The 12,237-nt window shown below is 35.0% G+C and overlaps 1 protein-coding gene across 1 annotated transcript in view; it reads right to left on the reverse strand.

Annotated features, from left to right (window-relative positions):
* Positions 1-10,803: 10,803 nt before the first annotated feature.
* Positions 10,804-12,237, reverse strand: part of LOC149570727 (disease resistance protein RPV1-like) — a 1,693-nt gene continuing 259 nt past the window's right edge. Inside the window, exons 1-2 of the mRNA XM_089817260.1 lie at positions 11,831-12,237; positions 10,804-11,670 (exon numbers count right to left, since the gene is read on the reverse strand). The exon at positions 11,831-12,237 is cut by the window's right edge and continues 259 nt beyond it. Of these exons, the coding sequence (XP_089673386.1) occupies positions 10,804-11,670; positions 11,831-12,237 (1,274 nt within the window). The remainder of the gene's footprint in view (positions 11,671-11,830) is intronic.

Here is a 12,237-nt window from a genome sequence, read left to right on the forward strand (position 1 = left end):
GTAATAGGTCACCCTATGACCCCCTTTGACCCATATGAACAATTATAATATGTCCCTAGGGGTCCTAAGACCCTTAGGCAGATATGTCATAATTTAATGAGTCAAAGGGGGTCATAGGGTGAACCTATGACCCCCTTTGACCATATAAATAATTATAATATGTCCCTAGGGGTCCTAGGACCCCTAGGGACATATGTCATCGTCTAATAGGTCAAAGGGGGTCATAGGTCACCCTATGACCCCCTTTGACCCGTATGAACAATTCTAATATGTCTCTAGGGGTCCTAGGACCCCTAGGGACATATGTCATCATTTAATGGGTTAAAGGGGGTCATAGGGTGAACCTATGACCCCCTTTCACCATATGAACAATTCTAATATGTCCCTAGGGGTCCTAAATGAATCAAAGGGCCTATGACCCCCTTTGATCTATTAAATTGTAAGGAAACTTGGTAAGAAAGAATATAACCACCGTTTCCACATAACCCATAATAGATCTGAAATAAACACAGAATTAAAATCCACATGCAAGAGAATAGAAAACATACCCATAAAATGTGACACAAGATATACCCTGGGAAACCTTCATTGAGGGAAAAACCCTACCTCCAAAAGCATCCATCATCATATATTATTCAGCAAAAAATACCATTGCCATACAACCATGGAAGCCTTCATGGCCATAGCCACAACCGAGCAAACTATGTGAACAAGCATGAATCCACACATCCCATGCCATGCTTTCAACCTTCACAAATGCTCCCTTGGCTAACCTGTCAAGTCTTGTCTCGCTCGACTCTTGCCTTTTGTCTTCTCCTTGTCACTCTTTTTCACTCTACAACAACTACCCTTGTGGCTACTTATATAGTAGCAAGTCCCACAAAACCACCAAGTGGTATTACATAAACCATGTGCTAAAACCATGTGCTACCTAACCCACTGACCCCCCATTTAATATTGGGCATTTAATTTTTTTCTCCAATATTAAATAATTACATAAAATATTATCAGAATGTTACAATACAACTTATCAAGAATATTCCATGGGAATCTTTACATGTTGCACATCCATCTAGGTACAACATTACTTAATAAAATAAAATATAACAATATTATGCAATGTGTGCAACACCCATTATCTCAACAATCTCCCACTTGTTGTATACATTGCATAGGGTCAATCCGTAGCCACATAAATGAACAAGGGAACAATCCCTCCCAGCACATCCACCATCATGGATCAAAATAAACCAAGTGCTCCATCCTGGTACCCGCAACAAAATCAAAGTATCCAGCATCTCAAACATGAATGATCTCACCTCCTATTATGCCACTCCCACTGGACATACATAGAAGCCATCCAAAGAGAAAGCCACCCAACCTGTCGCATTAGAAGATCATAAAATCATGTACCAACTAAAATTCCAAGCACAAATAACTTGATCCAAAGGTAATCACATGTATCCGTAGTTGTCAAAATATCCATAGCTGAAATAGCACCCACGGCAAGTGTCAAACCCATCCAACTATCCATACCTCAAAGGTATAACAAGTGAATCTCATATCACCGACATATCCAATCTATAACCTGCAATCACAAGCCTCAAGAGCAATACCTGCCACATATATACTACGAAGCTCCCACTGCAAAGGATAATGTTAAATCTATAACCAATCCACTCACAACATCTCAAAAGAAGTGAATCCATGTAGTATCAAGGACATCCACAATACATAAATTGATATCCTGCAAGAACAACTCTCATAACAAGTCTCCAATGCTCTCCCAAGTTCACCACAACCAACAGAGGAAAGAGATAAAGGAATAACCATGTCATCTCTCACATGACATACATGAGCACAAACCAGTGATCACAATCTCCAACCAATCTCAAATCCAATGTAGGCAAAACTAAACATCCAGGAAGATAACCAAGACCAGAGAAATCATGCAAATCATAACCTGTATCATGTCCTTCTACACACACCTCTAGATGTAAACTGTGCAAGTATGATCTCCTCCATAAAACCCCAACAAAAAGCCTCAACAATACCCAAACCATACCATATAACTAATCATGGATGTAAGCCTCTCACAAGAAGATCAAACTCAATAAAACCATTCCTAAACCAAGGAATAACCATTCCTAATCCAAGGAATATGCCCAATATAAAACCATCTCTCAAACTCAACCAGCATAACAACATATGCACATGGAGATAACCAATGCTAAACCATCTCTCAAATGAACCCTCTAGAACTAACTCATGTACCATAGCTCAAGATCCATATCCATGAAAGACAAGCATAAATATAATGCAACTGAGAGAAACAATGGGCTATACCTCTCAAGTAGCAAACCGCTGAGTAGACCAAGAGTGGGGAATGAGAATGCTCATCAAGATACCAAAGTCTCCAACCAAGACTCATCTAAGAAAAATCTCCTCTCAAGTCCATATCAGGTGACTGCCCCTCGAACTTCCTGTTGAAACCATCAACTGTCCCAACAAATACTTCTCTAATCCAAGAGAAATCAGCATCACCACCATCTCTAAGTATCCATGAGCACTTGTAACCAATCAATCCATGCCAATCCAAATGCAACATAGCAATATCATGAAGTATCCAGCTTATGATTAGTGTACTCAATACCAAAAAACTAAACCAAGATCAATGTCAAAGTTCCAACCATGGCCTCAGGAACATAAACATGACAACATGATCTTACCATCTCAACTAAAGAGATAACATGCTCCATATGAACACACCATAACATGTCACAACTCTAAATGTGTATCAAGAGTATACCATGACATAATAATGAAACCATCCTCACACCAAGGATAACATGCCAAATAAAAGCATAAACCACACCTTTTCCAAGAACCCTGTGAGTCCTCAAGATGCAACCATCTCCACACACCATGAAGAAAACCATCTCCACATACTAGGAAGAACCATCTCCACACACCATGAAGATAACAAGTGCTGCTTGCAAATGTCAAAGATGCTTCTACAGCAACAGGATCTAAAAAAAACCTCCAACATCTGCAAACACTCAATAAATATATCAATGCCAACAACTCCCACTCAACCGTGGTACCAAGTCACCTATGGCATCACAAAATCCATCATCTCCAAACCAAGAAGATATAAACCAAACCAAGAACTAATCCTACACTATCACCCCATCACTGTCACAAGCTCCCACTGAACCGTGTATCCAAGCTATCCATGGCATAATGATGAAAAACCATCTTCTAACCATGAGAATCAACCAAGGCATCAAACCATCAAAGAACTCAAAGTGCACATCATGAGCTCCTCAAAAGAAACTAAATAACTATGATCCTCAACCAAGAAGATATACCACCATAACTAAATCAGAAATTCAAGCTAATGAACATCAAGGATGTACCTGTATAACCAATCATGTCATGCCAAAATCCATGACACCATGATCACATCCATGAACTGAGCATCTAGCTCTCAAAGTGTCCAATCTGTCAGCATAAAATAGTCAACCACAATCCTCCACCATGACTGTACCTAGTAACAACATCTCATCTCTTCTACATGAAGATAAAATCACGTGACTTAGGGCATAGACAACCCAAATCCAAGCCACCAATCTGAATATGCATCAATAATGAAAGATTAATGGGCAAAGACAACCCATAACCAAGCTATAAATGCAACCTATAAGTATAGACCGCTTACAACACTGCACAACTTGTAGACCCAACAAGTCATCATGCATATCCAAACCAAACACTGATAACCATATCATCATGAGACCAATCTGAAATATGAACTGAGTATACAATGACATCAAATCTTAAATCTCCAATGCCATAAACTCACAATGTTACCATAGTCAAAATATACCTATAAACTATTCAGATCAATATATCAACAAATAAATCATGCCAAACCTACACCAAATCTGAACCAATTTGTAGAGCTCTCCAAGAGCTTTCCGTTGACTACTTGAAGTCCAAAATCCGACTCCGTATGCCCAAGTTATGCCCCAATCCATGCTCAAAATAAACAACATCTGACTTTAGGGCTCTTAAAACCTGACAAAATATCAAAATCAGAGAACCAAACCTACACCATCTTGTAGTGCTCTGAATTAGCTTTCCAACGCCTATAAAAACTCTGAAATTTGATATTCTGAGAGAAAGTTATGGCCGTTTTACTAAGACAGTCTTTTTACCATTTTCTGTACGATTTTTCATTTTTTAATTTTTTCAGTGATGAAAATTCCGACGGGATTAAATTTGACGGCCATCATGGGCTGAAACCAAAAAACTCTTTCATTTCCTTTGAACATGGCCAAACTAGGGCATATTATATATCAAAATTTATGGAAATGTTGATCCGGATCCAATGGTGAGGTCTGTTTTTACCCAAGAGGTCATTTCTGCATGCTACCCCCCAAAACCCTCATTTAAATGAAACATTCGAAAAAATCTTTTTGTCCAACAATTTCACATGCCCAAAATATTTTAACATCTCATCATAATAGCAAACCCAAAACCCTCAGATCTACAATAAATCATTCATATATCTTGCCCTTTTCTTTTATCCTCTCATGCATTCCCATGGATTCAATATAGGGTTACAATAATAAAACCATAGCTCTGATACCACTTGTAAGGAAACTTGGCAAGAAAGAATATAACCACCATTTCCACATAACCCATAATAGATCTAAAATAAACACAGAATTAAAATCCACATGCGAGAGAATAGACAACATACCCATAAAATGTGACACAAGATATACCCTGGGAAACCCTCATTGAGGGAAAAACCCAGCCTCCAAAAGCATCCATCATCATATATTATTCAGCAAAAAATACCATTGCCATACAACCATGGAAGCCTTCATGGCCATAGCCACAATCGAGCAAACTATGTCAACAAGCATGAATCCACACATCCCATGCCATGCTTTCAACTTTCACAAATGCTCCCTTGGCTAACCTGTCAAGCCTTGTCCCACTCGACTCTTGCCTTTTGTCTTCTCCTTGTCACTCTTTTTCACTCTACAACAACTACCCTTGTGGCTGCTTATATAGTAGCAAGTCTCACAAAACCACCAAGTGGTATTACATAAACCATGTGCTAAAACCATGTGCTACCTAACCCACTGAGCCCCCATTTAATATTGGGCATTTAATTCTTTTCCCCAATATTAAATAATTACATAAAATATTATCAGAATGTTACAATACAACTTATCAAAAATATTCCATGGGAATCTTTACATGTTGCACGTCCATCTAGGTACAACATTACTTAATAAAATAAAATATAACAATATTATGCAATGTGTGCAACACCCATTATCTCAACATAAATGACGACATATGTCCCTAGGGGTCCTAGGACCCCTAGGGACATATTAAAATTATTCATATGGGTCAAAGGGGGTCATAGGTTGACCTATGAACCCCTTCAACCCATTAAATGACAACATATGTCCCTAGGGGTCCTAGGACCCCTAGCGACATATTATAATTGTTCATATGGGTCAAAGGGGGTCATAGGTTGACCTATCACCCCCTTTGATCCATTACATGATGACATATGTCCCTAGGACCCTTAGGGACATATGAGAATCGCTCTTAATATACATGTTAATATGTATGTTATTAATATATATATATAATAACGTAATATTTTCATTAAATATAATATGTATTATATGGTATTATATTAATATGTATAATAATATAATAGATGTATAATAACGTAACATATTTTATATATATATATATATATATATCGCTCTTATGGGTCATAGGGGGTCATAGGTTGACCTATGATCCCCTTCAACACATTACATGATGACATATGCCCCTAGGGGTCCTCGGACCCCTAGGAACATATTTCGTTCTTATGGGTCAGAGCGCTTCGACCCATTAAATGATGACATATGTCCCTAGGGGTCCTAGGACCCTTAGGGACATATTAGAATTGTTAATATGGGTCAAAGGGGGTCATAGGGTGACCTATGACCCCCCACAACCCATTAAATGACGACATATGTCCCTAAGACCCCTAGGGACATATTAGAATTGTTCATATGGGTCAAAGGGGGTCATAGGTTGACCTATCACCCCCTTTGACCCATGACATGATGACATATGTGCCTAAGACCCCTAGGGACATATGAGAATCGCTCTTATTATACATGTTAATATGTATGTTATTAATATCTATAATAACGTAATATTTTCATTAAATATAATATGTATTATATATTATTATATTAATATGTATAATAATATAATATATGTATAATAACGTAACATATTATATATATATATATATATATATATATATATATATATATATTATATATATTATATATTATTATATTAATATGTATGCTATTAATATATATTATTATATAATATGTTACGTTATTATACATCTATTATATTTAATGAAAATACTACGTTATTTTATATATATATATATATATATATATATATTAATAACATACATATTAATATAATAATATCAATATAATAACATATAATACATATTAGATTATATATATATATATATATATATATATATATATATATATATATATATATATATATATATATATATTACGTTATTCTTTTTAGTAAAAATAATAATAATATAAATTATATTTATAGATTATAATAAGAATAACGTAATATATTATTATATATTAATAGATTATATCTTATATCTTTACATTACGTTAGTGTGTATATATATATATATATATATATATATATATATATATATATATATATATATATATATATACATATTTACATAGTAATATAACTGAAATAATTAATAAATAATAAGCTATAACTTTTAAACCCAATTTTCCCTTCAAAATGGGTTGGGATTTCAAATTTTCTAGCAAAATTCACTGAGCCATATCGGATATCTGATTAGGCTTGGTATTTACCAACCCTTCCCAGTAAACCTAAAAGATGTGTTTGAAGAGGGTTTTAGTGATACTCAGAATTCAGGTAGCCATCTGACAATGTTATTTTGATTGAAATTGAATGAAACGAAAAGGGTTCTTTAATATCGCTCTCAACATTCCATCAATATAGTTTCTGTCAAATTCTGAGTTCGATAAGTATTTATTAGTTAATTATCAATGAAGACTATTGTAAAGTGGTTATTGACATACTGATTGAAAAATAGCTATAACTTTCAAACGGTATAACATTTTTTAAATCTAAAAATTGTGTCACATTCTATGCTTCGCCTAGTATAAGGAAAAATAAAATTAAATTAAATTTGGTAAAATTTTCTATTAGTTAAGGTGGTCAGACACAGGACTTTTTTTTTGAAAAAGTTTTGGTAGAAAATTCATATTTAATTATTTATTTGAAATAAAAATACTGAAAAATATGTGTCACATCCGGGCATGAGTCTACTTTTCATATCTATAATTATAGTAAAAAAATATTATCATTTGATTTTGATTAAGGTGGTCAGACATACACCTACTTTTTATTTTTACCCTGAAATTTTTGTAGTACTGCATTAAAATTTAAACTTTTGACCAATCAATTATTTTTTTCTCCTGATAAGGCCTAGTAGTTTAGAAACTACATTCAATTTCCTACAGATTATATTCTTACAAATTTTTGATATAAAGTCTATAACCACTTTAGAATTATGTGTCAAGTTGACATAACCCTGATTTGTTGGTTTTCACTACCACTTAAGGCCATAGTTTGGTTGACCATGATCCTACACATACCCTTGAGATCAATATGCCAATATGATTTGTATGATCAGAAAATTGAAATAGAACAAGCATATATATGTTGAAACATGCCCCTACATGGTCATGCCTCAAAATATATATAATTACACCTTTTTAGAACTAATCACAACCCACCCGATACTAATCAGTGGTGTTAAAACTAGATAGATAAATGATTACAAAATGGTGTATTAACAATAAGGATACCCGAATATCAATTGGTGTACAAATATAGCAACATCTTATTATTAATTGGTGTGTACACACATAATAACACTCGATTATCAATCGGTGTGTAAACATAATAACACCCGATGCTTATCGGTGATAGAACAAAAGGCTTAGATGTAATTCATACATCCAATATAGAAGATTGAATACCTTGTATCATAGGAAAGAGTGACAAAGCATAGACTCTCATGTAATTGGTAATCTGCAATGTAAGTGTATGACAATTATCTATATATCTATACACACACACTCACACTCACACACATGCATTTGACAACTACTAAGATCAAATAGTAGATGTTTCAATACACTAAGAGATAAAATTCTTAACAATCACAAGTAGAAGTTCTACTAAACAAATACTAACACATATGCTATAACCACCACTTAGCGTTTTGAAAACAATTTTTGTATGGGAGTAATTATTTTTTGAAACAAACTATTCTAGTTCTAATTCATATAAAGATAAATTAGATTGGAAAATTAAAAACCAATCACATTCATATCCAAATGTCTTGCATGAGGTTTCAAAATTTCTTACAACTTGAAGAAAATTTACAAATTAAATTGGAAAAACATGATCAATTTTAGGAAGTCTTTTCATATTTACCAAAAATATCAATTTGAACAAGGGTGTAAACAAGAATCTTTAACATATATGATACTAAAATGAAATCTAAAAAACATAGAATTCTAATGTACAAAAAAGTGAACTAAGGAGTGGGAACTACAAAAATGAAAACCATAAAGAAAAATGTAACCTCAAGGCATAGAACCTCTATGAAAACTATAAAGATATGGTGTCCAATATTGGGCCATCCTTGGGGTTAATACACTATTTTTGAGGACTTTAGGTGGGGTGGATAGATGGAGAAATCTTCCTTTATCAAGGGATATATGTTGTGGAGATCTTGAAGAATTTCAAGATAATGGGCTATAAACTCATGTATATACCTATGATAACTAATTGGAAGAAGATTGAGGCATCAAAGAAGGAGGTAGTAGGCCCCACCATATATAGACAACTAATTTGATCTCTTATATATCTAGTTAATATTAGGTTGGATATTTTCTTTTTTGTCAACACTTTTAGTTTATGTTGGAATCAAAGAGAGTACATTGGACAATAACAAAGCATGTGTTATGATATCTATGAGGTACACTTGAGTATGGGTTGAAATATACTTATAGTAATGGTGTTAGGTTGATTGGCTACATTGATGCAAATTGGGTAGGTAATGTAGTAGACCAAAAAAGTACTTCATGGTGTTGCTTCAACATCATATTAAGGGTTGTCTCTTAATACAACAAGATGCAAAAGTCAACTATATTAAGTTTTGTAGAAGAAAATTACATGATAGTATGCATGGCTACATATATGGACATACAACTTTAAAAGTTTCTAGTGACTCTATTTGGTCAAATGATGGGGCCAAGCACTATCCACTATGATAACTAGAGATGCATCAAGATATATGATAATCTAGTATTCAATGATCGAGTGTAACATTTCAACATCGAAAACCATTTCATCATGGATTGTGAACAACATAGATTGGCTCAATGACAATATATGCTTATAGATCAACAAGTGGCATAAATTTTGACAAAAAAACTAAATAAATGAAAGGTTTGTTCTTCATGAATGAGTTTGGTGTTATGAAGAACACTATCCTTGCTAAGAGGGAGTGCTAAATATTGTATCTCGAATAGGTGTTATAGGCTTGAGACGTGTCATTGAGGATGACAACAATAATGAATATTATTTGGCACTAGTTGGAATTTCAATTGATTTCCATTTGTTTTTTTTAATATTGAGAATCAAAGATTATAAATAAGGAGTCAATGAGCTACATAGAATGGAGATTAATCTGGATAGATTGAATTTGTAGGTAGACAATATGAGGATTTTTAGTAGTATTAATGGGGATGAAACTTCTAGCTTCTAGGTTTTAGAGTGAGGTTCAACAAGTAATAAGAGAATAATTGTCAAAATTACCAACATTAGGAAAGCAGTTGTAATAATTCTTCAATAACAGATTTTCCAAAGAAATTAATAGTAAAACCTTAGACAGAAACCTGGTGTTCTCACATTGGAGTTTTTCCATGAATGTTTGTCAAGTTATTTTTGTCATTTATGTATTTGATTTCTGTCATTCTTTGTTACAATTTTCATTTGGTGAATTGTATTATTTATGTTTTTTATTGATCATTTTTGGCTGAAGATTTATATAAATAATAAACTGGGCTAATAGTATTGAGAATATGAAGCCTAACAGTATTCACTTATTTTCTTCTTCTAATTGAACATGATTGTATATATATGTACATAATTATGTAGCATGTATTGGCTGGTGAATAATAAAGAGAATTCTTTGTTTAGAGTGGATGTAGCCAGGAATTGTGATGAACCACTACAACTCTTTATGTCTTGCATTGTTTATTATCTTTCGAATTCATTTTTATGTTTTATTTTAATTATTTGTCATACTTATTTTGGAATCAACAATAGCCCCTTCTAAATAAAAGCAAGTTCACATAAACCAGAGTGAGAAAAACGTAGCTCTCGAAAAATACAGCAATCGAACTTTTGGACAATTTCTGCTTAAAATATTTACAGTCGTCTCTTTCTTCGATAGGCATTCCAGTCCATGTTTGCACAAGGGCAAAAACCTTTATAAGATAGGTACCATGCAGGCATTTAACATGGGCCAAGCACTAAGAAACAAATTATCTGCCTTATTTAATGGAACGTCCAAACTATATCTAGAATCTAGAGCTCCCCCTACATGACATTGAAACCGAAGTTTGTTCTAAATCCAGTTCTGCTCAAGAAATCAGCAGCATCCAGTAGCGGCTTCACTTCCTGCACATTTCTCCCACCCGGACGTGTTACTTCGATCACCACACACGTCTCAAATCTTTTATTCGTACGATTGAAATTCCTGCACAATCTAAACCGGGGGATCGGCACAGTGGGGCAGTTCAAAAATAGGGGCGATGGATTGTTGTCTTTTCTAATGGCCTTTCCCATATCTCTGAGAAGGCCGTGGATCCTAAAAACATCATCATCACCTATCACTATAAGCGATTTATGCACAAGGTTTATGACGGCCGTATGCGCATCCCAGTTGAATCTTTTCCAGTACCTGATGCCCTGCTTTACCTCTTTACCTCTGAAAATGCAAGCGACGTCCACAAATATCATCTTCTCTTGATAAGTGAGATTATCATAGCTAATCTTGAGCACGTCGTAAATATTTTGGTGACAGATGCTCTGCGGGGTTCTCATCGCTTCTCTCCAGTACTCAAGAGACTCCTTTTTGTCTTGCAAAAGATCTCCCGCCACTTCAATTGCCAGGGGCAGACCGCAACAGGCCTTCACAATCCTTTTCGACTCTTTTCTATATATTTTATCCGGCTCGGGCTTCAAAAATGCATGCCAAGAGAACAAACGCAGAGCTTCCTCATAATCCAGTCCTTCCATCTTGTAAACCGCGTCCATCTGGGCCAGATTTAATACGTGCTTGTCTCGTGTTGTCACGATCATTCTGCTCCCTCGACCGCCCCAATTTTCGCATGTCAGTAATTCCATCTGCTTCCTATCATCAATATTGTCTAAGACCATCAGGCCTCGCTTCGATGCCGAAAACTGTTGCAAATCCGACCAACAACAATCAGAAACACAACATGGAATAAATTTTTAAGAAAAATAAATGTCACAAACATCATAAAAACATAGAGCATGGGCTGACGAGAAGTGGAATCAACTAAAATCCCCAGTTAAGTCCACAAATAGTTGTTCGTACAACCTGCGCACATGTCATATCTGTGTCTCGCATGATCTGTTCTCGAAATTGCTTGGGGGACATGTTACGAACGTCGGAGAGAAAGGAGCAAGAATCGAAAGATTGAAAGATATGGTTGAACACGGCCTTTGCAATGGTTGTTTTGCCACAGCCGCCCATTCCCCAAATACCGACTGTGACCACATCGACCTGGTTCTGTAGATTCAGCAAGTTTATGACTTCTTCTACCTTCTTCTCGAGCTGGACGGGATGCTTTGCAACGTTGTGTATGGGGATTTTATCGAATGTGTTGATAACGTCACAGACTATGCGTTTCACCAGCTCTCCCTCCAAACATGATCTGGAGTCCAGAACCCACCCGGGAAGACTGGAAGCTTGATGCAACGCCGCTTTCCATTCCTCCATGGTTT

The sequence above is a fragment of the Cupressus sempervirens genome, chromosome 3, assembly GCF_028749045.1.
Source record: "Cupressus sempervirens isolate cs-2001-9-10 chromosome 3, ASM2874904v1, whole genome shotgun sequence".
Taxonomy (NCBI): Eukaryota; Viridiplantae; Streptophyta; class Pinopsida; order Cupressales; family Cupressaceae; genus Cupressus; species Cupressus sempervirens.